The 26,734-nt window shown below is 62.0% G+C and overlaps 1 protein-coding gene across 2 annotated transcripts in view; it reads left to right on the top strand.

The window, feature by feature from the left end:
* TMEM179 (transmembrane protein 179) overlaps window positions 1–26,200 on the top strand; it is a 28,523-nt gene extending 2,323 nt beyond the window's left edge. Inside the window, exons 2-5 of one of the 2 annotated variants that reach the window (XM_056113742.1) lie at window positions 21,815–22,054; window positions 24,885–25,022; window positions 25,444–25,522; window positions 26,000–26,200. In XM_056113742.1, the coding sequence (XP_055969717.1) occupies window positions 21,815–22,054; window positions 24,885–25,022; window positions 25,444–25,522; window positions 26,000–26,179 (637 nt within the window). In that variant the 3' untranslated portion in view covers window positions 26,180–26,200. Of the gene's footprint in view, window positions 1–21,731; window positions 22,055–24,884; window positions 25,023–25,443; window positions 25,523–25,999 lie in introns of those variants that run through there. The other variant, XM_056113741.1, reaches the window with a different exon arrangement.
* Window positions 26,201–26,734: the final 534 nt, after the last annotated feature.

Here is a 26,734-nt window from a genome sequence, read left to right as displayed (position 1 = left end):
CACTGCTGTGCTCTGGAGTAAGAGCCTGTCGTGCAGACGAGGCCGAGAGGGCGATGGGGAGGGCCGGGATGGGTCAGCACACACAGACCCTGCCTCAGGGCTCAGGCCTCACAGAATCCAGCTGCTCCTCTGCCGCCCTCAGCCCACTCATCAATCGACCCCTCTATCAGTCCACCCACCCCTCCACCCACCCGCCACCCATCCATCCATCCGTTCATCCCGTTACCAGCTAAGGGTCGCCACCTACACATTCAGGGGCCAGCACTGCGGTGCCAGCTTCTGAGACGAGAAGTGGCCTCGCTGGGGGACGAACTGGCAGGGGCACTGGAGGCCAGGCTGAAACCAGTCTCGGACCTTAGGCCTGGGGCAGGGGGGAATGGGATCAAGGGATTTGAGTGACCTGGGTAAAATTGATTTGTGGATCTTGAGGCAGTTCATATAAAGTCAACGGGATCTCACGCTCTGCCGCTAAGTTTCTGGTATTTTGCATCTGCTGGTGCATACCGGTGAATTCTGGTTCCTCTGGTGCCTGCATATGTCTGGCTTTGCATCCGGCAAAACAACTTAATCTTCTGTTAGCAACAACACTCAGGATGGGGGAGCTTAAACAAAAGGCAGGAAATGTTCCCAGCCTAGATTCTGTTTAGTTTGGCCTCAGTTCCTTCATCTAACTGTCCATTGACCCATCCTTCTCCCGTCCACATACCCTTCACCCACCCATCCAAGCACCCATCCATCCATCCCTCTATTCACCCATTCACTCACTCCCCCATCCACCCATCCACCCACCCCCCACCCCCCCACCCACCCATTTACCCACTCCGCTCTGTAAAATCTTCCGAAAGGCTCCTGGGCATGTGGTGCTGATGAGGCCAGCTTAGCAAAGGCCCAGGCTTCCCCTTGAGTAGTGTTATTGGCTTTAGCAAATAAGAACACCGGACAGCGAGTTCGACTTGAGGGCTGTGGTTCGGTGCTCGAGTGCATTTCTGCCACGTTGAGGCTCTGGATCGAGTCTCTGGCACTGCAGAGCAAACGGAGCCTGAGTTTCAGACAGACAGTGAATGCCACTGGCATGAAATCTGTCCGGCAGTGTTGAGCTGACGTGAGCACAGGGCTCTTGGGGATGGACAAGGAAGCGTGTGGTCGCTCATGTGACAGCGGCTACTGGGGTCCTGCATCTTTAGTGGCAGCCATGGAAGCTGACCACGAGGCCTCAGCCAGGGCCCTGAGCTTTCCTCAGCCCTCTCTGGGGCTTCCCTGAGTTCGGGCAGCCCCGTGGGGTCCCTCTGTCCGATGCTGCAGAATTCCACCCAAAGCCAGAGGCAAAGCAAGCAGCATGGCGGAGAAGGGGGCTCTTGCGTGGTGCTTGCAGACCCGAGTGCCCGTGCTCCGGAGCTGGACCCCAGGGCGGGGCCGTTCCAGACTGTCTCACGGACGGGGTGTTCGCAGAAGCTCCCAGGCATGGTCTGGGCACCTGAAGGACACGCGCACATGCAGAGATGTCCCCAGGTTACCAAGGTCATGGAGCGAGACTGACCATCTCCAGGACATCCAGCACAGAGGACTCAGCTGCCCCAGGCGGTGGCCAGTGTGGAGTGTGGCAGCGCTGTGTGTCTGTCCGTGTCCCTCCTGCTGCCCATGGCTGCCGTGTCCCAGCCAACAGTCTCTCTGCTCCTGCCCCAGGGCACGACTACCGGTCCGGCCAGACCCGGGCCAACTCCGGAGGCAGCTGTGCCGGTGACGGCGATGCTGGCCGGTGGCTTGCCATGAAGCCTGACGCCTGAGGCCTGGCTCTCTGGCACCCGCGGGTGAGAGTCACGAACAGTGAGTGAGTCTCAGAGAGGCGACATCAGGCCTGAACGCCACCCAGCTGGGGCAGCTCAGGCAGAGCCCTGCAGAACAGCTTTGTTCCCTGAGCTTAAAATAGCTGAAAATGCGAACATTTCCCCCAGATCTGCCGGGAGGCAGTACAGGGGGTTCTCTCCCGCCCGCCTTGGACGCAGCCAACCCTGATTCAATCGCCGGCTCCACATATGGTCCCCTGAGCCCCGCCAGGAAAGATCTCTGAGTACAGAGCCAGGAGTAAGCCTTGAGCACTACCGGGTGTGACCCAGTCTTTCCTCCTGCACCCCTCAAATAAGCAGAAGGTGCAGGAAGGCTCCTGTAAGATTAGACTTTAGCAGATGCGATGTTGATCCGTGGGGACTTGCTTCGTGGGTCTGGGGCCACACTGGCGATTTTGGTGCTAGGGCTTACTCCTGGGTTGGCCACTGCTGGGGACAGCTGGATTTGTGGTGGTTTAAGGGCTGCCAATGGGAGCCAGGACAGCAGCCCTTAGCATGTGGCCCTGTGTCACTGCCCCCCTCAACCCCCACTTATGGACGCTGCCCCGGGACTATGCCTCAGTGGGTCTCACTGGAGCTCAGGGCTCGGCCAGGGCCGAAATGCCCCCCTCCCCCAAGAAGATGGCTGGAGTTGAGAAAGGAGTGGATATGCTCTCGGGATGAGATGAGAGCTGGCACTGGGGTCCCCGTCAGGGCTGCGGGACAGGCATGTGGTGGCGGGGACGCTGGTGCGTGGCCAGACTCCGGAAGCAGACGACCTTTGTGGTTCACAGGGTTAGTGACCGTGTCGGTGGCGTCACAGACTGTGCTGTGCTAACAGTTGTGCAACTCACCGCCCGGGCTCTTGGAACAGCGCCACTGTCGGTCACAGCCTCTGATGGTGGTTCACTCACTGCCCCTGGTCCCACCTGCTGTGGCAGTTGGCACTGGGCCAGCCTCTCTCGGTGAAGTGTTGCTGAGAAGAGCGTTTCCCAAGTCGGGCACCCACTTCTGCGGGCGCCAGCTCTGGCCACCCCATGCTGCCTTACCCCCCATGCCGCTTTCTCAGTGCTGGAGGGGCCCAGGAGTGAGACCCCCATTCTGCGGCCTGTGAGCGGAGGGGCTGGGGGCTGACTTGCCCTGCAGGACCTGGGCCTCCCTCCTGGGTGCGCTCTCTACCGCATCTCTCTCCCTGCAAGGCCCCAGGGCCTTCACCCTAGAGCCAACTGCCTGGGCCTGTGGGGCCAGGAGCTTGGGGCGCTGCTGGCCAGGCTCTGGACACCCTCCTCCTTGCTGAGTGCCTCCAGCCCGGCAGGACGAGAACTGCTGGGCAGGAGGGAGCCAAGGGTGGGGCGCTGTGTCACCCTCCAGACCATTCCAGCTGCTGGCTCACCTCCGGGCTACGTGGCTGAGACAGAAGGGCCTTTGTCCGCCTTGTGGAAATGGGCCTGGGGGAGGGGCAGGGCCCTCCTGGCCTGGCCTCAGCACTGGGCAGGGACTACGGGGAGGAGCCCGGGGTGCAGGCCTGGTCCTGGGCACAGTCAGCCTGGGATGATGCTGCAGAGCCCTGGGACCAGGAGGTGCGCCCCAGGACCCTAGAGGTACTGCTCGGCTCTCCCTCGGTGGGGACAGCGTGCTCCAAGCAACAGTGTCCTGTCACCCCGCTCGCCTCTCACCACCCTCTCCAGGGAATGCCACATCCTGCTCCTCCTTCTGGTTCTGCCCGCCCAGCCTCTGCATCTATTAAATAGCCCAGCGGTGACTCAGCACCGGTCAGTGTGGGCGGATCTGCCAGGCTGGGGTCTGCACAGGGGAGGGATGGCAGGCGGGGCCTGCCGGAGGGGCGCCCACACTGGGGCAGGTGGAAGGCGGGGCCTGCTGGGGGGCGGAGCCTGAAGGGGCGGGATGGAGGCGGGGCCTGCTGGCAGGGCGGGGCATGCCTGGGCCTGCACAGGGGAGAAATGGAAGGCAGGGCCTGCTGGAGGGGTGCCCACACTGGGGTAGGTGGAAGGCGGGGCCTGCTGGAGGGGCGGAGCCTGAAAGGGGAGGGGGATGGAGGCGGGGCCTGCTGGCGGGGCGGGGCATGCCTGGGCCTGCACAGGGGAGAAATGGAAGGCAGGGCCTGCTGGAGGGGTGCCCACACTGGGGCAGGTGGAAGGCGGGGCCTGCTGGAGGGGCGGAGCCTGAAAGGGGCGGGATGGAGGCGGGGCCTGCTGGCGGGGCGGGGCATGCCTGGGCCTGCACAGGGGAGAAATGGAAGGTAGGGCCTGCTGGAGGGGTGCCCACACTGGGGCAGGTGGAAGGTGGGGCCTGCTGGAGGGGCGGAGCCTGAAAGGGGCGGGATGGAGGCGGGGTCTGCTGGCGGGGCGGGGCATGCCTGGGCCTGCACAGGGGAGAAATGGAAGGCAGGGCCTGCTGGAGGGGTGCCCACACTGGGGCAGGTGGAAGGTGGGGCCTGCTGGAGGGGCGGAGCCTGAAAGGGGCGGGATGGAGGCGGGGTCTGCTGGCGGGGCGGGGCATGCCTGGGCCTGCACAGGGGAGAAATGGAAGGCAGGGCCTGCTGGAGGGGTGCCCACACTGGGGCAGGTGGAAGGTGGGGCCTGTCCCAGGGGCGGGGCCTGAAAGGGGCGGGATGGAGGCGTGGCCTGATGGTGGGGCGGGGCCTGCACAGGGGAGGGGTGGCAGGCGGGGCCTGTCGGAGGGGCGGGGCTTGTCGGAGGGGCGGGGCCTGCACAGGGGAGGAATGGCAGGCAGAGTCTGCTTGAGGGGCGGGGCCTGCCTGGGCCTGCACAGGGAAGGGATGGCGGGTGGAGCCTGTGGGAGGGGCGGGGTCTGCTCGAGGGGCGGGGCCTGCAAGGGGTGGATGGAAGGCGGAGGCTGTGGGAGGGGTGGGACCTTGAGAGGGGCGGGGTCTGTGGGAGGAACGGGTTGGCACAGGGGAGAGATGGAAGGCGGAGGCTTTGGGGGATGGGGCCTTCCCGAAGGGCGGGGCCTGCACAGGGGGCGGATGAAAGGCGGGATCCATGGGAGAGGCGGGGCCTGCCGGAGGGGCGCCTACACTGGGGCAGGTGGAAGGCGGGGCCTGTCGGAGGGGCGGGGCCTGCACAGGGGAGGGTTGGCAGGCGGGGCCTGTCGGAGGGGCGGGGCCCGCTCGAGGGGCGGGGCCTGCCCAGGGGAGAATTTAGTGGCCCCAGCTTCCTAGTTTGTTAGACTGATGGTCACCTGGAGCTGTCCTGGGTTCTGCCCGGACAATCCCACTGGGAACCCCGGTGGGAGAGTACCTGTTGTGAGACTGAGAGCAGGTGTGAGTGTGACTGTATGCCTGCGTACATATGAGAGTATGTGGTTGTAATTTGTGGGAGTGCCACTTGTGTATGCATGTGCTCCTGTGAACAGGCACGGGGAGTGTGTCCGAGTCTTATATGTGGGTGTATTTGCGAGCGTACCATGTGTATTTGTGTGTGCTCGTGCATAGAAGTATGTGTGTGTGTACACACGAGTCTTGTGAGTATGTGGGCATAGTCATGAGAGTCTCTGTGTTGGTGTGTATCTGAATATGCTGGAGGTGGTCATAGTCCTGTAGTGGTCCCACCTTTTTGCTTTCCCCTTCCGGCTGCAGGATGGAGAGTTGGGGCGCCCCCTGGAGGCAATGGCTCTGCCCACCCTCCCCGGGCCTCACCCTCCTGAGGGGCATCACCGAGGGTCCAGGGTCCCGTGCACGGGGCTGTCTGCTCTCCCGCTGCTTGGTGACTGGCCCCTGTGCCCTCTGTTGGGACCTGTGAGGGCCACACGCCAGCTGCAGCTCAGCGCTGCGCCGCTGAGCACGCAGGGGACTGCGGAGGCCTGGGTCGGCTCTTGCACCCGTGTCCTCGTTGGCCGGTGTGCTGAGTGCTGGGTCCCTCTGGCTGACACAGCACCAGGCTCCGTGTGTGGCCCTGCTGGGCCCAGGGAGCATCTGCTTCTCCTCCCTGTGGCTGTGGTTGCCACCACCAGTGAGGGGACCCTGGGATTTCGAGACCTGGACCCAGGGCGGGGCGGTCACTGTGTGAGAGCCAGGAAGGGTTAGCGTGTGCACACGTGGCATTGTGTGTCCACAAGGCTGTACAGATGAGTGTGTGCTGGGACCAGGGACCACACTGCTGGGGTCCAGCTCTGGAGCGCCTGGAGTGCCGACCCCGCTGGGAGCCCGTCTGCTCCCCTGCCTGGAGGAACTTCCCCTTCAGAAAACCTTTTACACTCCTGTTCATCCCAAGGGAGATGGCCTCAGTCAAATCCGGGTGGATTCGATTGGAAGGCCCCAGCCCTGTCCGCTGTGCTGCTCCTGTCAGTGGGATTGATTGGAAACAATAAATACTGTTCATGGAGGACAGTGGGCTCAGTCCCCGAGGCCTCGAGCCCCGCCCCAGGCTTTGTCTCTCTTATTTCTGGCTCTTTTTAAAATTATTATTTAAAAAAATTTATTTTTGGGACTGGAGCAATAGCACAGCTCGTAGGGCATTTGCCTTGTGCGCGGCTGACCCGGGTTTGATTCCCAACATCCCATATGGTCCCCTGAGCACTGCCAGAGGTAATTCCTGAGTGTAGAGCCAGGAGTAACCCCTGTGCATCGCCGGATGTGACCCAAAAAGCAAAAAAAAAATATTTTTAATGAATCACCCTGAGGTACAGTTACAGACTTATAGTCATGCTCACGTTTCAGTCAGACAATGATCGGGTCCCATCCCTCCCCCAGTGCCCATTCTCCACCACCAGTGCTCCCAGTATTCCTCCCGCCACTCCCTCCACCCCCCTCCCCTGGCTCTTTTCTTAACCTTGAGGTGCCCCTGCCTCAGGTCTGTTCACCCAAGGCTGGTCCCCGGCAAGTGTGTGCACGCACGTGTGTGGACTTGCATGTGTACATACATGCGTGTTTCCATGGGGCCACGTGTGTGCTTGCTGCTGAAGCAATTCCATGCCGATGTCTTCTATGTCCCTGACCCACGTGCCCTGCGAGTCTGGAGGCTTTGGTGGTGGCTGCCCCCTCAGTCTTCCTGGGGAGAGGACCCCAGCTGCTGGGTGCACTGTGGAAGCACCGTCTGGGCACTGACCGGCTGGGCTGAGGCCAGCACTTGTTTCTAGGCTGTCCCCTCCCTCTCCCCCCCCACATGAGGCTGTCACCCGTGAAGATGCTGGTGACACATGCTGAGTTACACACAAGGACACTCTAGCCCCTTGGAAGGATTTCAAATGTGCAGAGGTGAGGGCTTGTGGGTCTGCGGGAATTCTAGGGGTTCTCCCCCAACTCTGTGGCTGTCCCTGGAGTGAAGGGACGCGGGGCGAATGTGCAATCCTCACTGGGCCTCAATGGAACCTGTTTGTGTTGGTTTTGGGAGAACATTATCAAGCTGAGAATCTCGCACCTGTTTCAATACCAGATTTGTGGGGGGTATGTATTTTTTTGTGCTTTTTTTTTGGGAGTCATAACCAGCAATGCTCAGGGGTTACTCCTGGCTTTGTGCTCAGGAATTACTCCCGGTGGTGCTCGGGGGACCATATGGGATGCTGGGGATCGAACATGAGTCAGGCACATGTAAGGAAAACGTCCTACTCTCTGTGCTATCACTCCAGCCCTGGATATATATATATATATATATATATATATATATATATATATATCACTGTCACTGTTGTTCATCGATTTGCTCAAGCAGGCCCAGTAACGTCTCCATTGGAGACTTTGTTGTTACTGTGTCTGGCATATCGAAGACATCATGGGGAGCTTGCCAGGCTCTGCCGTGCGGGCGAGATACTCTCGGTAGCTTGCCGGGCTCTCCGAGAAGGGCGGAGGAATCGAACTCGGGTCGGCCATGTTGGCTGCGTGCAAGGCAAACGCCCTACCGCTGTGCTATCGCTCTAGCCAACAGTGATTCAATAAAGGTAAAGGTAAAGGCCCTCCCGTTGATCGTCGATTTGCTCGAGCGGGCCCAGTAACGTCTCCATTGGAGACTTTGTTGTTACTGTGTCTGGCATATCGAAGACATCATGGGGAGCTTGCCAGGCTCTGCCGTGTGTGCGAGATACTCTCTGCAGCTTGCCGGGCTCTCCGAGAGGGGCGGAGGAATCGAACTCGGGTCGGCCATGTTGGCTGCGTGCAAGGCAAACGCCCTACCACTGTGCTATCGCTCCAGCATATATATATATATATATATGTATATATATATATATATAGCCTTTTTGGGTCACACCCAGCGATGCTTAGGGGTCACTCCTGGCTCTGCGCTCAGGAATTACTCCTGGTGGTGCTTGGGGGACCATATGGGATGCTGGGGATCGCACCTGGGTTGTCTGCGTGCAAGGCAAATGTCCTACCCGCCGTGCTATTGCTCAGGCCCCGGATACGTATTTTTTAAAGACATAAACATTAAAGAGCAAAAGAGTCACCTGCTATAGAGGCAGGCTGGGGGGTGGGAGAGAAACTGGGGGTGTTGATGGAGGAATGTGGACACGGGAGAAGGGATTGGTGATGGAAACTACATGTCTGAAACTCAATCATGCACGACATTATAAACCACAGGGATTTGATAAAAAGTTTACAAATAACAAAAGAAGGGCTAAACAGCGGGCCAGGGTGAGCGTGGCTGTTGGGCCTCTCCCCGGCCTGGCGCAGCCAGACACGCTGTGGATGGTGGGGGCAGTCAGGTCTCAGACCCCATCTGTTTGTGGGGGCCCACGTGGGGCCGTGGGTCTACGGGCTTTGGGGAAGGGGTGGCCTGTGGGGCTTCCTGGTGCAGGGGTGCAGGGAGCACTCAGGCTGAGGGGACAGGCCCCTCCCCTCACACTGCCAGGCCACATGCCCATCACCACAGACCACCACAGCGGGCAGGGACAGGGGCAACCTGGCGAGCCCATCACAGGGGCAGTGTTAATCCCATCTGCTCTGAAGAGCCTTACAGACTGGGGGTGCAGGGAGAACCCACCCTGATTCTCCTCGGTGGTCAATGACCAAACAGCCCTGGGCAGTGCTCAAGGCACCCTCAGAGTTTAGGAGCTTAAATTTGCACCCTGGAGTGGGCGCAGGGCAGGGCTCCAGAGGAGGTGGGGTGGGCCTCAGGGACCATCACCCTCTTTCTTGCCTGCCCCCCATCCCTGGCCCCAGCGGCCTCCCCTCGTCTGGGTTCCGCATCTCTCTCAGCGGCCCAGTAGCAGGAGGCAGGGCCTGGCTGCACAGAACAAGCTGGGAGAGGGGTGGAGACAGTGTGTGCCGACTTCCTGCCTGGAGTCCCGGAGAGCCCCCAGACCCCCACTGGGGACTCCCGAGTGGGCCACGGGCTTGGGTGAGCAGCCCCTGGAGGTGAATACCAGAGGTGACACTGCCCACGGGCAGCCCGAGCACACATGCATAGGCACATACATGAGCCCACACATGTACAGGCAATCAGCCCAGCCCCAAGCTGTGAACCTCTTCCCTCCTTCCCCACGGAACCCAACGCAGGGGACCTGAGCCAGCCCTCTCCTCACTGGCTCTAGAGTGCAGGTGAGAGTGTGCACTTGCATGTGCAGGTGTGACTGCGACAGTGGCATGTGTACAGGTGTGCACCTGCAGGTGTGTGTGCAGGTGCGAGTATATAGTTGTGAGTGAAGGTACAGGTGTGAGCACAGGTGTATGCAGATGTGCGTGTGTGCAAGTGTGAGTACAGAAGTGTTAGAGCAGGTGTGCATATGCAGATGGGCATGTGTGTACAGGTGTGAATATACAGGTGTGCGCAGGTGCAAGTATACATGTATGTGTGTGCAGATGTGTGCAGGTTTGAGTATGCAGGTGTGTGCACAGATGTGAGTATACAGGCGTGTGTGCAGCTGTGTGTGCAGGTGTGAGTATATAGTTGTGAGTGTGAAGGTACAGGTGTGAGCACAGGTGTATGCAGTGTGCATATGTGCAAGTGTGATACAGCAGTGTTAGGGCAGGTGTGCGTGTGCAGGTATGTACAGGTGTGAGTATACAGGTACACGCAGGTGCAAGTATACAGGTATGTGTGTGCAGATGTGTGCAGGTTTGAGTATGCAGATGTGTGCCCAGATGTGAGTATACAGGCGTGTGTGCACAGATGTGTGTGCAGGTTTGAGTATACAAGTGTGTGTGTGCAGGGCCATGTGCAGGTGTGAGTATACAGGTGTGTGTGTGTGCAGGCGCGAGTGTACAGCTGTGCGTGTGCAGGTGTGCACGTGCAGGAGTGATGGTGCAGAGGTGTCCCCTTGTTTCTGCTGGCATCTTCCTGTCTTTCCTGTGTCATGGTGTCCTCTAACTGCACAGCTGGACTCAGCCCCCAGGTGGCAGCTATGACTTTGGGGGTCTGGCCCGGCCACAGGGGCCTTCCCTGCCATGAACGGGGGTGTCCACAGTGCCTAGTCATGTGGCGGTCAGCTTGGGACTGGGCAGCCGAGGCTCCACTCCCAACACTCTCAGAGCAAAGATGGCTCCAGAAAGACGGTGGGGGTCTCAGACTGGCTCCTGGTGACTGGCTCTGACTGAGTGAGTGCGATCTCCCTCTCCCCGCCCCCCCATTTTAGTGAGTGGGGTCTCCCTGCTTCAGTCTCAGTGGAGACCTGGGTTTGCAGGGCTGCGCTATGCTCATACTGACCACACGGGGACGCTCATGCTCCACCACAGCGGCTGGACACCCTCCGGCTGCCTTGGGAGGACAGGCTTGGGGGTGTCTGTGCTCAGACAAGACATCGCCACGGTGCAGAGTGGAGAGCGGGGGTCTGCCTGGGTATTTTAGCGGCATTTTTGGAGTGTCCCGTCTCTGGACTGTTGGGGAAGGGGACTGGGAAGGGGAGGTGCTGACGGAGGCCAGTGGAGGAGATGGCCACTGCGGGGGCGCCCTTGCCCTGAAGCCCCCCAGGAGGTCAGCCCCCCGCGGGCTGCTGTGGCCGGCTGAGCTGAATAATGCATGTCGAGCGAACTCTGTTCTTGTGAATATTTATCAGACCGGCAGTCCTCAAGGCCTCATAAATATTAATTCCCAATTAAACGCTGATGGCTGGAGATGGCGTCTCCTCTCAGAGGACCCGTTTGAAGCGGCGCCTGCTGGCCATGGGCTGGCGGTGGGTTGGGGCTTATGGGGGGTCCGCACTGTGGCCTGGGGCCCCGGCCTGGGGCTGTGCCTGTTCCCAGCCCCCGAGACCCAGAGTGCCCCGCTGGTCGGTCCGGACCATACAGTGGGTGCAGCACAGGCCAGGTCACCCCCACGCAGGCCTGTCCTTCAGACTGGAGATGTGGGCTCTCGCTGAGGATCAGGCAGCCGTGTTCTGTCTGGGGGCACCCCTGGGACCTCGCCCCGGACGCTCGGTGTCCCTGCTCGGCGTCCCTGTGGTGGGACCTGCTGTCTGGGTGCGGCAGTGGGGCATGGGGGGAGCCCCACCCCATGGCATGTCCCTTGGTCTGTCTGCGGGGGGGGGGCTCATATCCCAGGGTCTCACTCCTCTCGTGGTTGTGCCGGATTGGCAGGGGTGCTGGGCAGAAGGGGGCCTCGTGATGCAGCCACGTCCCCCCGGTGTCCCCCCCATCCCTTGTGAATTCTTCTCCTGTGACGCCGTGCACTTTGGGGTCCGGTCACGTTCCTGTGGGTGCTCCCACGACCTTCCAGCCTCACTTTTCTCTCTGTGTGTGGGCTGGGGCGGGGCGGGGCTGGATGGAGGGGGGCACTCAGCCGTAAGATGTGGTCCTCCTGGGCTGGCAGGCACTGGGAGCTCCATGGGGTCCCCCAGCAGATGCGGGGTGCGGGAGGCCGTGACCGGCCTGAGGCTGCAGGCCCCGGGTCAGTGGGCGCCCTCTGAAGGGCCGTGGGGGGCCCCTCACCACAGACACAGGACACTTCCTCTGCACCATTCTGCCCAGGGGTCTGCTCGGGTCCATCCTCCTCCTCTGTCCCTGTCCTGCGCTGGCTCTTTGGTGCCTGTTCCTGGCTGTGCGTGTGCTCAGCCAGCAGGGCCCTGCCCACGCGCGCCTGGAGGACAAAGGCTGCGGGGAAGGGGTTGCAGGTGCGTTTCCCGCGGCCTGCGCCAGCACAGGAGCCCCACGAGGCCCCATCCTGCAAGCTCCGGCAGGCCATGCCCACACTAGCCCATGCCGGGCCCCTTGCACATGGCGATTTCCAGGCCAGCCCTACGCGGAGGGCACGCTCGTGTGGCATTGTGGGGACAGCGGTCTCATCTCTTCTCATGCTTCCCTTGTCAGTGAAGTGCATCTGTGGAGCAAGAGATCGGACACATCGCAGTGCCCGGGCTCTGAGCCCAGACAGCCTCAGCCCGTGAAAGGACTGGGCACGCGCGGTCACTGCTGTGGGCACGCACAGTCCCTCACTGCTGTGGACACACGCGGTCCCTCACTGCTGTGGACACGCGGTCCCTCTCCTGCTCCCTTTCTCCCACCCTGCCCTGTAGAACCTGTTTGGTGGGTGGTTTCCTGCCCCGCTGTCCCCACCCTGCCCCCCACCCTGGTGCTGAGCACACCCTTCTTCACGTTGACCTGGTGCCTGGGAGCTGGCCTCCCGGCTCCTTTCTCTCCTGCCTGCACCCAGTTTTCGTTACCACATGAAAAGGTGACTGAGGGGCGACAGTATCTTGGAGAGCGCTGTGGGGACCTAGGGCTCCAGAGGAGAGGGGGGTCTTGGGGCGGCCTGGGGAGTGTGGGGAAGGGTGTGGCCAGCTGGTGACTGCGGACCCGCAGAGACCCTTGTCCTATGACAGTGTGCCCTATTGTGGGGAGAGTCTGGGAGGGCAACAGTCACACCGGCCAGGCCCCCAGGACCAGCAGCATGTGAGCACCCAAGTCCAGGGAGGCGGGCCCTGGGGTGTCTGAGAGGGCGAGGTCTGGGTGTCCGGAAGGTGGGTCCTGGGGTGTCCTTGAAGGCAGGACCTGGGGTGTCTGTGAAGGCGGGGCCTGTGTGTCGGGGAGGCGGGGCCTATGTGTCCCGGAAGGCAGGGCCTGTGTGTCCGGGGAGGCGGGGCCTGTGTTGCGGAGGCGGGGCCTATGTGTCGGGGAGGCGGGGCCTGTGTGTTCCGGAAGGCGGGGCTCAGGGTGTCCAGGAAGGTGGGGGCTACCTGGGGGCTCGGGCTCAGGTACTTCCCTAGAAAGCCTAGTGTCTGGGCAAGGAAATGCAGCTTCCACATGAACCCTGGAGAGGGGTGCCTGCAGAATTTGGGGTGTGTGAGCTGGCTTCCCTGCAAACATCCGCATTAGGGTTCCTCTCCCTAGGCCTCTGTCCTGGCCTGTCTCCCCCTGTCCCTGTCCCCTGTGTCCTGATTACTTTCTCCATCCCCTGAGTCCTGTCTTGCCCCGCCCCCCCCATCGCCTGATCACTGTTGGGGCCTGCTGTGCTTTATGTCACCGGTTATGTGACTGTGCCCTACTGGACCCCGGATCACTGCCCCATTATTTTAGGTCATTACTACTTTTCCCAGGACCAGATGGCATTGTCATTGCATCACCGCCCCAGCGGGATCACAAGATCCCAGCAGATTTCACTACTGACCAGATCACTTTGTATCGCATCACTGTACCTGTGGGATCACTAGATCCTTGGAGATTTCTCTGCCAGATCACTAGATCCCAGCAGATTTCTCTATCCACCAGATCCTGCTGCTCAGCTGTGCTCGGTATTCCCCCCATTCTTGTCAGTTTTTGCGGCGTATATGCAAAGTTAAGCTGGCATGTCCCACTCTGTCACCTTTCCTAGTGATCCTGGAGATTTTTTATTGCTACATATTCAAGGCGATGCTCAGTATTCTATAGGATTTTTTCAATCCGCAGCAATGCTTTTTTGATTGAAATCTATCTTTGTCTGCTATTAATAAAGCTTTACAAACATTTAGAAAATAAAGTAATATCTGCTAAATTAAGTTTTACTCTCTTTGAAATAAGAATTTCCAACGGTCTCCCATCTCAGGAGAATCTCTTGGGGGGGGTTATCACTGGACTTAGTCAAACCTTCATCTGACTTTCGAGCACGTCCAGGCCGCACGTGTCTCTGGAGGGACCAGGTTTGTTTCCAGGGTTTCATTTCCTGATTCATCGTCCTCTTTTCCGCTTCCCGTGGTGGGTTTCTCTTATCCCGTTTGGCCTCTGCTGTGTTGCAGCTCTGATCACTTCTGGGAGCTTCTCTGCGGTGTTAAGAATCTCTTCCCTTACAAAGCTGTTCATGGTTAGGTTTCAGGCCTACGGTGTCCAACCCCCATCCCTCCACAGGGCCTCACAGTGATTCAGTTAAAGAAATGAAATAAATTAGGGGGGTGGGAGGGATACTGGGTTCAGTGGTGGTGGATAATGGGCACTGGTGGTGGGATGGATACTCGATCATTGTATAATTGAAACCCAAGCACAAAAATTTGTAAGTCTACAACTGTACCTCATGGTGTTTCACTAATAAAAATTCAAGGAAAAAAAATAAATGAAAGAAATTTAGATGCCTGCCAAAGGGGCAGGATGGGGGGGGTTGGGGGCTGGGAGGGAAACTGGGGACATTGGTGGAGGGAGGGGGACCCTGGTGGGGGGACTGCTGTTGGAACATTGTATTCCTGAAGCAACAGTTATTAGTAACTTTGTAAATCACTGGTGTCTTAAGAAAAACAACTTTTAAAGAAAAAAAGCTCTCTTCCCTTGGCCTAACAAAGCGTTGCTGATGCAGACAAGAGCAGCGTCTCTGGCTTCCTCAGGGGCGGGTCTCCCTGGTTCCCTTGGATGGGAGCCGGGGTTCGGCACCTCTGCCTGCAGGACAGGCTGGTCAGCCTCACGGTCTCGCACTGGCCAGGGGCAGGGTGGCCGCTGAGCCGCCTGCCCAGCTGCTGCTCCCAGTTGGCCCATGACCTCTGACCTCTGATTGTTCTCTGGATGTCCAGCCTGCCCTCCCCTGCATCTGCCCGGCGCAGGCCCAGCTGTGGGCAGTGCACCCCTCCTTTCTGAGGTGACGGGGTGTCCTGCCCACTCCCCCTTTCTTCTTCTCTCCCCCCACTTTATTGAAACACCGTGCTGACAAGGTTGTTCATGACGACGTGTCCCAGGCGTTCGCCAATTCATTCGCCAATTCAGGCCAATCCGCCACCACTGTCACCGTCTCTCCACCATCGTCTCCATTTCCGCAGCCCACTCAGCCTGCCCCGGTGGCAAGCCCACAGTGATTCATTTTATATTGCTCGTTCCCACTCGATGGCTAATGGGATCGCTGGAGACTATTGCAGTAAAAGAAACTGGGAAAATTGTATCTCACCACGAGGACACGAAGTCCTTGTCTGGGGTTCCAAAGCTGCCGGCGCTGAGCCTTCCTTCCGTGGATGCTTTGGGCAGTCAGGCCAGCGGCTTCTGCTCTCCATCCCCTCCGCCCGGCCCCTGCCCCGCCTCTCCAGGGCTGCTGGGAGCTGGGGTGCTCTCCTGAGGGCTGAGAGCCCCACAGGTACTGGAGAGCACGGCGGCCGGGTCTCTGCGAACAGCCATCGGGCCTGACTGCTCGGGCCGGCTCACGGGCTCACAGCCCCTTCTCGCGGCTGGGACTGTCTGGCGGTGGGGAGGTGTTCTGTGCATCAGTGCCTGCCCTGTCTCCTGTGTGGTGTTGCCAGGCTGGCCTCTGGGGCGGCCCCCCAGGGTCCCAGCGCCGCTGAAAGCAGGTGGGCCTGTGTGGGATCAGCCTGGGCTGGGTGCTGTGGGCTCTGTCTAGCCAGCTCGAGGCAGGGGAGGGGGCGGCAGGGGCTGTGAGGGGAGCCCAAGCCCAGCTTTGCATTATGGGGCTATTTGCATAAATATTGTTTGCAGAAAGCAATTAGCATCTCATTTGCATGCAGCAGGATTCAGGCTTCCTTAGACACTGTCCCGGGCCTTGCCAGTACCCCAGGAGGGGGCTCCTTGCAACCCAGGCGGGAAGAAGGGACCGCCGAGGCAGGGGGCAGTGTGGGGTGGGGGTACAGCTGAGCGCCTGGGGCCGCAGGGCTGACCCACGTAGTGCCAGGGCCACACCCGGTCCAGCTAAGGAAAGGGGGACACAGAGGGAAGGGGCACGTCAGGGTGGGATTCGAGTCGGGAAGAGGGTGCTGAGGGTGTGGTACCTGCTTGCCCACAGGGCTTCCCAGTACGTGGGGGTCAGAACTTCAGTGGACAGCTGGATGACCCTCGCACCGGGCAGGGAAGAAGCAGGTGAGGGCACAGAGCAGCTCCCTGTGGGCTTTCTCAGAACTAAGGGTGGGCATCAGCCCCCCGACGGAGCCCGCCAAGGTGCCAGGTAGGAGAAGCTGCTCCAGTCCCAATCTGCCCCTGCCCAAGGGTGCCAGGCAGGTGGAGGGCACAGTTGAGGGAACCCCAGATGCCATGGGGGGCAGTGGGGCAGAAATGGGGCCCAGAGCCCCGCTGTCCTCGAGGCAGTAGCAAGTCCTGGGGTCAGTGCTGGGGGCCCTGCCCGAGGTCTGGAGGCTCTGCTGGCAGCCGGCAGCCAGGTGCAGCAGGGGCAGCTGGAACCCTCAGCGGCTTGGGGCTCAAGGAAAGTGGGGGAGAAGCAGAAAACAGACGCCGAGATGCCATTTTCCTCTCGGTCACACCCAGCAGTGCTCAGGACTGTTCCTGCTCCTGGCTCAGGAGTGACCCTGATCCTGCGGGCAGCCCCAGGTGGCCGGGGTCTGAGTGACCCTGACCATAGGTGCCCTGGGCGGCCGGAAGCAGCCGGGTTGGTAGCAGCTGCGTGCGCCACTGGCCTCAGTTCGAGAACTTTCTCTCCAGTCCCAGGCTGAGTCCTGAGGAATCTGCGAGCACCGGCAGCTGTCGCATTAATGCCACGGTCTGTGCCAGCATGGCTGGCCAGACTCGGGTCCCTAGGGAAGCTGGACTCTGCTGTGGCATCACCCAGAGGCGTCTAGAGGAACCTGGCACGTGGGGAACGTTGAGATGAAGGAATTGGGCTTAAAGGCCATAAGGAGGCAGCTGGGATCAGCACATCACACTCAGTTCCTGCGGAGGGATAGTGAGCACTGTAGCCAGAGCGGTCAGGGCGGGAGCCGGACAGCCCACAGGCCAGAACACAATGTTGGGACTTGCAAGGCCACCGCGGGGTCGCTAGGGTCAGGGCAGAAGGAACTGGAAATGTGCAGCCAAGGTCTGGGGGCAGTGACAGCTGAGGACGGATGCAGGAGGGACTCGCGGGCAGTGGCCATGTGCGGTGCACAGGCCACTCCAGTTGCGCTGCAGGGCCAGGACCCAGAGCCCAGAACTGTGACGCCCGGAGCAGGAAGGAGGCGAGTGCGCGGCCTGCCTGACCCCAGAGCGGCCGAGGAGGCGGATGGACTCAGGCCTTTGCCCAGGAATCCAGAGGAACACGGAGCAGAGAAGCCACAGGACAGACTGGCCTGGCCAGCCCTGGCTCCTCTAGCCTGAGCTCAGACTCTGCAGGACACCGCCCCCCGCCCCCCACTCGCCCTTCCTCACCCACCCTTCACCCGTCACCCTTCACCCACCCCTCACCCATTCCTCACCCACCCACTCACCCACCCACTCCCCTTTCACCCCCACACCCAGCACCTGCATGTAACCTGCTCCAGTGACCCACAGCACCCAATCCTGGCCCACCCTATAGGCGGGTCCATCCCATGTGTGCAGGGGTGGCCTCACGGTGTGAGCGAGCCCTGGGCCCACTGCACCAGGTGTGGCCACCTGCCTTCCAGAGGGCCAGAGCTTCAGGCAGGGGCGCCTGCAGGGATCTGTGCGCCCCTAAGGTTGAAGTCCTTGTCCCCGCTTAGCTCTGAGTCCACAGCGTTGGGGGCACGCGCTGTGTGAGGCTCGCCCCTTGCTCTGCGCCGGTCAGCCGGTCCATCCTTCCTTCTGTCCAGCCATCCCTGGCACGTTTCCTGCCCATAGTCCCTGTCTTCTGACTGGAACCCAAACTGTCAGGGCCGAGGCTTCCTTCTCTGCTGTCGGCCCCCGGTGTCAGCCTGTCACCAGCATCTCTCGAGTTGCGGCCCCGGGATGAGCTTCTGCTTTAGTTTGTTTCTGAGGCGCTTGGAGCAGAGATGGGAGCTGGCGAGTTCCCGCTGCTTTGAGTTGGTGCAGGTTTCTGTGACTGTTTGAAGGTTTTTGGAGTCACATTTAAATAGGTTGCTTTCTTCTTCTTTTTTTTTTCTTTTTGGGTCACACCCGGCGATGCTCAGGGATTACTCCTGGCTCATGCACTCAGGAATTACTCCTGGAGGTGCTCAGGGATCATATGGGATGCTGGGAATCGAACCCGGGTAGGCCATGTTGGCTGCGTACAAGGCGAACACACTACCCGCTGTGCTATCGCTCCAGGCCCTCTTTTTTTTTTTTTCGGCTTTTTGAGTCACACCTGGCGATGCACAGGGGTTACTCCGGGCTTTGCACTCAGTAATTACTCCTGGCAGTGCTCGGGGGACCATATGGGATGTTGGGAATCGAACCCGGGTGGGCAGCGTGCAAGGCAAACACCCTAGCCGCTGTGCTATTTCTCCAGCCCCGACATTATTATTATTTTTTTTTGCTTTTTGGGGTCACACCTGGCGATGCACAGGGGTTCCTCCTGGCTTTGCACTCAGTAATTACTCCTGGCAGTGCTCGGGGGACCATATGGGATGTTGGGAATCAAACCCGGGTCGGCCACATGCAAGGCAAACACCCTGCCCGCTGTGCTATAGCTCCAGTCCCCGGTTTTTTCTTCTTAATAATAAATAAGGAAATAAGGAAATAAATACCGAATGGGTACAGCAATTGTCCTGTCCTTGCCGCAGTTGTGGTTGCTGCTGCCTTTACTCCAGCCCGCCACCACCCCTGCTCGATTCCCGGGTTCTTCCCTTAGTGCAGTGGTTTACTGTCCATTTACTGGTATTTTCTTGGATTATTTTTACATCTGTACATGATATTTTCCTATTCTCATAAGACCTGAGCATTTGTGATAGACTTGAAAATAAATTTTTTGGGGGGCTGGGAGATAGAGCAACGGTTAGGGTGCATGCCTGGGTGCACCCGACCTGGTTGGATTCCCGGCACCACGTGGTCCCCCGAGCAGCGGTCATGCAGCCTCTCAGGCCTTCCTTACACAAAATGAATTTTGGCGTTTTCCCTATTTTTTCCGGTAGGTCACACCCAGCAATACTCAGGGGTTACTCCTGGCTCTGCACACAGGAATTACTCCTGGCAGTGCTCGGGGGACCATACGGGATGGCAGGGATCGAACCCAGGTCGGCGGCGTGCAAGGCAAACGCGCCCCCCCCCCCCCCACTATCCCTCAGGCGCCTGCGTTTTCCTTATTTTTACAGATAAGACTTCTACCAGCAGCAAGGGAGTTCTCATGCGTTTGATGGCTGAACAGAACCCATCTTTTAAAAGAGCAAAGTCCTTGCCTACCCTTTTATAAAGGGGAACGCTTAGGAATATTTCTGGTTGTCTGTCCCAGCAGGTCACCTGTCTCTCGGCTGTTACACGTCCCATGATAGGCCAGCTTTTCCGTGTGGAAGCCCGGGATTGGCCAGCTCTTGTGTGTGGAGGCCTGGGATTGGCCAGCTCTTGGGTGTGGAGGCCCGGGATTGGCCAGCTCTTGTGTGTGGAGGCCCGGGATTGGCCAGCTCTTGTGTGTGGAGGCCTGGGATTGGCCAGCTCTTGTGTGTGGAGGCCTGGGATTGGCCAGCTCTTGCGTGTGGAGGCCCGGGATTGGCCAGCTCTTGTGTGTGGAGGCCTGGGATTGGCCAGCTCTTGTGTGTGGAGGCCTGGGATTGGCCAGCTCTTGTGTGTGGAGGCCTGGGATTGGCCAGCTCTTGTGTGTGGAGGCCCGGGATTGGCCAGCTCTTGTGTGTGGAGGCCCGGGATTGGCCAGCTCTTGTGTGTGGAGGCCTGGGATTGGCCAGCTCTTGTGTGTGGAGGCCTGGGATTGGCCAGCTCTTGTGTGTGGAGGCCCGGGATTGGCCAGCTCTTGTGTGTGGAGGCCTGGGATTGGCCAGCTCTTGTGTGTGGAGGCCCGGGATTGGCCAGCTCTTGTGTGTGGAGGCCCGGGATTGGCCAGCTCTTGTGTGTGGAGGCCTGGGATTGGCCAGCTCTTGCGTGTGGAGGCCCGGGATTGGCCAGTGCCGCATGTGGCTGGCTGGGGGTGCTCACCGGCTGTGCTCTGGGCGTGCCTGGGTGGGCTTTATACTTCCGCCCAGCCTGAAGGCTGAATTGCCTGTGACATTAGCAGTGGCTGGCTGGACACCACAGGCACTGTGCAGTGACGGCAGAGGGGATCATGCACTTTCCAGCGACACCGCGCACAGTGGCCAGGCCCAGGAGAAGACCCCCGTGGGGCAACGGGAGGGTCCCGGCTCACACACCCGAGAAGCACTGGTTTTCCCGGCAAGGGCGGTCAGATGACGACGTGGCTCACTCTCTCCACTGTGCAGTGGACAGGAGGCTGGGTCGATACCTGTCCAGAGACCAGGGTGGCCGTTCTGTCCGCTTTTGAAATGTGCCCCCCCCCCCCCCAATGCCGGTCACAGCTTCTGCCTCAGAGACCCCGCTCAGTGCACGAGCTCCCTGCACGGGACATTCACACCCCAGCCCCGGAACGGGCCGGGGAAGTCATTAAGCATTTGCCGCAAGTGGGGTGGCCGCGGCCTCAGCGTTCTTAGGGAGCGCTCTGCAGACGCGGAGGAGAATAAACTCGCTCTCCAAGTGCAGACAGGGAGTCAGATCCGCGTTGTTGACTCGACCGTCAGCCGGCAGCCCGGGCTGTGTGCAGGAACGTGTCTGCCTGGGCGCTGTCCGCTCTTGGCCCCCAAAGGTGGGCGCCAAAGGTCTTAGCGGTGGGGTGGGGAGGGCGGGAGTGAGACTTTCGTTCTGTTTATTGAATGCATTTACCTACGGCCTGGCTTTAAAAATAAACACCTACCCCTTAGACAAGGAAGCAAAATGCCCTTTCAGCGCCGCACCAGAAATGGCCATGCGGAGTCAGCGTTTCTCGCAGGCGCGACACGAGGCTCCCCTGGCTCTGGGGACTGGACGGACGTGCCTGGGGCTTCAAGGGAGCGGGAAGAGGCATCAATCCTATTAATTAATGCACCAGCAGATTCCTCTCCGCGCAGGATGTCTTAATGAGGTGCCGGGGGCAGGCACTGTTTATCTTACAAACATCACCCCGGGTACCACTTGTCTGGGTAACCTAACAGATGTCCCCGCCGAGGGCACGGCGCAGGGGTGGGGGGCACTCCCTCCCCACCGCCCCCCTCCTCCAGTCTGCCTCCCTCCCCGTTCGCAGCACTGGTAGCCCCTGGCCTGCGAAGGGCTCACTACCCAGGTCTGAAAACCACGTCCTCGCCATTCCCCGGCCCCACGGGCACATCCCTAAGTGAGGTCGAGGGGGCCGGGACCCGGAGTTGGCCTATGCGGAACCCACTCTGGGGGTCCCGGGGTGCCCTAACGGCAGGGAGTCGGGGGGGGGGGGGCGAGCGGCAGCTGGGTTTGTTTCCTCCCGGGGTCTGCAAACTGCACCTCCCGCGGGGCCCCAGGAGCTGGCCGCGGTGCTGACCGCCAGGGTGCTGGCCGCCGCGCGCCCGCCTTGGGCCGCCGCCGCGCACGCGTCTCGGGAGGGGCGCGCACCCGCCGCCGGCGCCGCCACTGCGCAGCCTCGCGAGCCGCTGCCTCGGCCCGGTCCGCGCCGCGCCCGGCCCGAACCCGCCCGAACCCGGCCCGAACCCGGCCCGAACCCGACCCCCGCGCCCCGCGCCCAGACCCGGCCCCGGCCCCGGGCCCCGCGCCCCGCGCATCCCCCACATCCCGGTCCCTGCCCACGCCCCGCGCATCCCGCGTCCCGAGCATCCCGCGCCTCGGCCCCGGCCCGCGCCCCGGCCCCCGCGCCCGGGCCCGCGCCCCGCACATCCCGCGCCCCCCGCGCCCCCCGCACCCAGGCCCCGGCCCCGGCCCCGCGCCCCGGCCGCGCCATGGCGCCCCGCAGCCTGGCCTTCGCGCAGTGCGTGTGCTACTTCCTGGCCTTCCTCTTCAGCTTCATGGCCGTGGTGCCGCTGTCCGAGAACGGCCACGACTTCGGCGGCCGCTGCCTGCTCTTCGCCGACGGGCTGTGGCTCGCCAACCTGTCGGTGCGGGGCCACGAGCGCTTCACCGTGCAGGAGTGGGGCCCGCCCGCCGCCTGCCGCTTCGGCCTCTCCGCCGGGCTCCTCTCGCTGCTGCTGGCCGCCGCGCACGCCTGGCGCTCGCTCTTCGTCCTCTGCAAGGGCCACGAGGGGTAAGTGGGGCCCCCGCCCCCCCCAGCCGAGGGCCGTGGGGCCCGTCCCCCGGGGCTCAGACGCGCGGGCCGCGCCGAGGGTCGGGGCCACGGCCAGGCCCTGCCCCGCGTCCCCTCGCTCCGCGCCACCCGGGCGCCCCTTTCCGTCAGCACCACGGACAGACCCCGGCCCGGCCTGCGGCGCTCCGGGTGGCGGCGACAGGGTCCAGGCCCGGGCCCTCTTTGTCCTGGACAGCCGTGGCCGAGGCCCAGCTCGGCCCAGACCTCAGCTGTGGCCTGCGCATCGCCCAGCCTCTGTTCCCGGCCTGGCACTGTCCCGGGAGCCGCTGCAGGCTGGCTGGGCTGCGGCACGGGGTCCTTAAGCCGCCTCCCCTAGGAGAACCTTGGGTCCCTGCACCCCGGGATGTTAGGCCTCATGCCACGCTGGAGATCCTGGAACTCCTACTGGAGTGCCAGTCACATGCCACCCCCCCAGCCCGGGACTGTCTCCACCTCACCTACCATCATTCGGTGGCACTTTCAGTGACTTTCATGTCTCTGGGGGAGTAGGTGCCGACGGGGACTCCCGAGCCAGGTGTCCCATGGAAAGAGGTGGTGAGAGGTGTTAATACGGTCTCCTCAGGGGCTGGAGCGATAGCACAGCGGGGAGGGCGTTTTCCTTGTGCGCGGCCGACCCGGGTTCGAATCCCAGCATCCCATATGGTCCCCCGAGCACCGCCAGGAGTCATTCCTGAGTGCAGAGCCAGGAGATCACACCCCTGTGCATCGCCGGGTGTGATCCCCACCTTGTCCAGCCTGGTCCTGCCTCTCCCTGCATGTCAGGGCTGCCGGGCCCAGGCTGACCTCTAGGGCTTGGTCTGAAGCTCTTTCCAGCCCATATGGCTTTCCTGGCCCTGGGGGGGGGTGTGTCCCGGGGTCAGAACCTTGTCATGAAGCCCCTGACTGCGGGACCCCAGCACCACGCCTACAGCAGACAGGTCTCTGGATGTGTCACACCAGACTGTATGGTGTGGGGGTAACAAGCCGAGGTAGATCCTGCCCTGCTGCCCGCCTCATCCTCCTTCCTGCAGCCCACAGGGCACTGGGGTTGGGTGTGGGCACCAGCGGAGCCTGTGCAGGAACAGGTAGGAGAAGTGTTCTGGGGAGAAGGGAGGGGCAGTGTCAGACGGAGGGGAGGGGCCGGGCCTGGGAGAGGCAAGGGGCAGGGTCTGCAGGGGGAGGGGAGGGCAGGGTCTGCAAGGGTGGTTTGGGGGTGGAGAGTATCCTGGCGTCCAGGCTCCCAGGCAGCGAGGCAGCATGTTCCTGGGCCTCAGGCGCGAGGCCGAGCCCAGAGCGTGCAGAAGGACCCAGGTGTGTGGGGACTCCCCCAGGAGGTGCCACAGCACGGGAGGGGAGACAGCAGGCGGGTTGAGATGCCCCCCCCAGACCACTGCCATCCTGCCCGCACCGAGGCGAGGCGGGCGCGGGCTCGGGGGACTGTCCGGCGGCGGTCCCCGTGCGTGCGTGTCCGGGGCGCTTGCGGCTTGTCAGGGAGCCCAGGGAGGAGCCATCTGCCCGCACTCGCCGCCGCATCGCCATGGAGACGGCACGGCCCTGCGAGGGTGCGGGGGCGCCCGAGCTAATTAATTCTGCAGCCCCCAGAGCTGGCTGGAGAGAGGGAGGAGAAGGGAGGGCCCGTCCTTGCCCAGGACACCGCTGAGACCGGCCGGGCACTGAGCACTGCGGCCCCCCCAGCCCCCGCCCACCCCGTCCTCTCCTGGCTGGCTCCGGGCGGCACCTGGGGGCGGGCGGGGGGCAGCCCGTTTGCCCCCATCCGACCCGCTGCGCTGTCCCACCCGTGCCCCTGCGCGCCCAGGCCGGGGCGCAGAAAGCAGGGCGCTCCTGAAGCCCATCCTGAACACACCTGGGAGGTGACACCCCGTACTCCTGGAGGTGGGGGCCATAGCATGACCCATTGAGCTCGAGGGGTCAGCCGGCCCACGAGGATCCTAACTGGACACAGGGGGCTCATGGGAAGCCCCACGGTGGTGGGGGGCTGTGAAGGGGAGAGTTCGTGGGAGAGCTGATGTGTTGGGGATCAGGGACTTTGGGGGGCCTGGACAGCCTTGGAGGGGCATGAAGTGCCCGCCCCCCAGCAGGAACTGGGTCAGTGTCCTGGGCAGGGATGGGGTGTTAAAATGCTGGGGAGACAGCTCCTGACCACCAAACACGGGGTCACTAGTAAGGCATGTGGGTTGAAGGGATTGTGCACTGTGGTATTGGGGTGCAGGACTGTAGTGTGGGAGGAACTGTGTGTGGGCGGGGACTGTGTGGTGTGGGCGGGGACTGCGGTGTGGGCGGAGACTGTATGGGTGGGGACCATGGTGTGGGTGGGGACTTGGTGTGGGCGGGGACTTGTGGCATGGGCGGGGACTTATGATGTGGGCGGGGATTGTGTAGTGTGGGCGGGACTGTGTGGTGTGGGTGGGGACTGTGGGAGGGGACAGTGGTGTGGGCGGGGACTTGTGGGCGGGGACTGTAGTGTGGGTGGGGATTGTATGGTGTGGGCACCATGGGATAGTGACATGGATGCCCCACAGCACTGGGGCTTGGATGTGCGCGGGTCCCAGTTGCTGGGAATGGGGCAGCATTGTCTCCCCACCAGCCTCTCTTCTGGGGCCCAAATTGCAGCCACTGCTGGATCTGAAGGGCCTGGGCCTTGAAGGGGGCATGGGGGTGGGTTTGGACTGGGGTTGTGGGGTTGGGGCACTCCCTGTGTGGGTGGGTGGGGACTGTGGTGCGATGGGGGTCTTCCCGGGCTTGCTCAGTGCTCCCTTTACTCACACTGCAGCTCTGTCCTGGGCGCCTTGGTGAATCTGCTGGTCAGCGCCTTGGTGGTCTTCGTGGTATTCATCGCCAGTACCATCGTGAGCGTGGGCTTTACCATGTGGTGTGACGCCCTCATCGACAAGGACACTGTGACCCACAGGTGCGCCTGCGCCCACCCTGCTCCTTAGGGACCCCAAGGGCACCTGCTCACCCATGCTCCCCGTCTGTGCCCGGACCTCCATGCCACGCCCCGGGCAAGGAGCCACAGACGCTCTAAGAACACCTGGATTCCGGGGGAGGGCGTGGAGTGGGCACTCGGGAGGTCAGGTCAACCGCCCCTCGCCGCTGCCAGACACCCATCAGACTCCCAGAAGCTCCTATTCAGCGCTATGCAGGAGAGACGTGGCGTGCAGGGCGGTGACCCCCTCGGGATGGAGACCCTGGGACAGGAAGACGCAGTGTCTGACTTGGGGCTCTGACCCTGCAGCGCTGCCCTGGGGTCAGGCCAGTCTCCTCTCTCCCTCCCGGGGAGCGGGGATGGGTGGTCCGCAGTCACCTCCCACCCCTGTCTTACACCTCAGCTGCAAAGAGTTCCAGGACACGGACTTGGGGCTGAATGTGGACAACTCGACCTTCTATGACCAGTTTTCTGTTGCCCAGGTAGGCGGGGCTGCCGGGCCAGATGGGGCTTCCCAGTGGGCGGGAACGTCCTGGGCGGGGCTTCTCCAGTGGGTGGAGCCTCGTATGGGCGTGGTCTTCCAAATGGGCGTGGCTCCAGAGTGGGTGGAGCCTCTTATGGGCGTGGTCTTCCCCCCAATGGGCGGGGCCCGGGTGGAAGGGGCGGCCCTGCATGGTCTGTGACGGCTGGGCTGTGAACCAGGAGAGGTCTGAGTGCTGACCCTCCTTTCTCTCCAGCCGAGGGGGAGGGGAGACCGACTAGTAGTTCAAGGTGGTGCCAGGCCGCGCAGGGGGCGAGCTGAGACCCACGTTGTGGGAGCAGCTCCCTAGAGGAGGGCTCCGGAGGCGGGATCCTGGGCAAGGGACTTTGCAGGTGACCAGTGGGAGCAGAGTGGAAGTGAGGCGGCCCAGGGGAGGGGGCAGGGCCGGCATCCCTCACCCTGTCCTGTTCCCCCGCAGTTTGGCCTGTGGGCTGCGTGGCTGGCCTGGCTGGCCCTCACCGTGCTGGCGTTCCTGAGGGTGTACCGCAGCCACCGGGAGGAGGACCTGCTGGACAGCCTGGCCCACGAGAAGGAGCTGCTGCTGGGCCGTGCCACCGGGCGGCCATCCTTCCAGGGCGAGAAGAGCGCCGTGGTCTAGCCGGGGGCAGCCGCGTCTCGGGGCTGGGCTCCACCTCTGGGTGCCTGGTCTGTGCATGGTCCCGAGTGACCCCAGTGCCCACCATGGCCCCTCGACCCTGTCTGTGTGTCCCGAGTGCCGGAGGCTCTGGCGTGTTCTCTCACCTGGGCCGAGTGTCCCCTCCCTGACGAAGGGGCGGCCTGCCGCTGAGGGTGGCCACTGAGGGGACTGGAGGAGCCCAGCTCGCCCCAGTTGCTCACTGGCTGTGGGCCTGCCCACGCCTGCACGCGGCAGGGACGGGCGGGCTGTCGTTAGGGCCTCTTGGGTGGGGGAGCCTGTGTTGGATGGCTTGTATGCACCCCTCACTGGCTATGTCCAGGTTCCCAGGGGTACCCCCCCAAGGCCCCTAACCCTTCTCATGAGACCCGGCCCAGCCCTGCAAGGTTTGTCCCTCAGCCCCGAGAGCTGCTGGGAGCCCCAGGAAGGGCCGAGCATAGGGCCTGGCCCGGCTGGAGGCACCCCTGGGGTTCTGGTCTCAGGGGGCTCTGCTCTGGGCCCCGGCCTCCAGAGTTCCCA

The sequence above is a fragment of the Sorex fumeus genome, unplaced genomic scaffold, assembly GCF_029834395.1.
Source record: "Sorex fumeus unplaced genomic scaffold, SorFum_2.1 ptg000022l, whole genome shotgun sequence".
NCBI classification, from domain to species: Eukaryota; Metazoa; Chordata; class Mammalia; order Eulipotyphla; family Soricidae; genus Sorex; species Sorex fumeus.
This window is presented reverse-complemented; position numbering and strand designations above follow the sequence as displayed.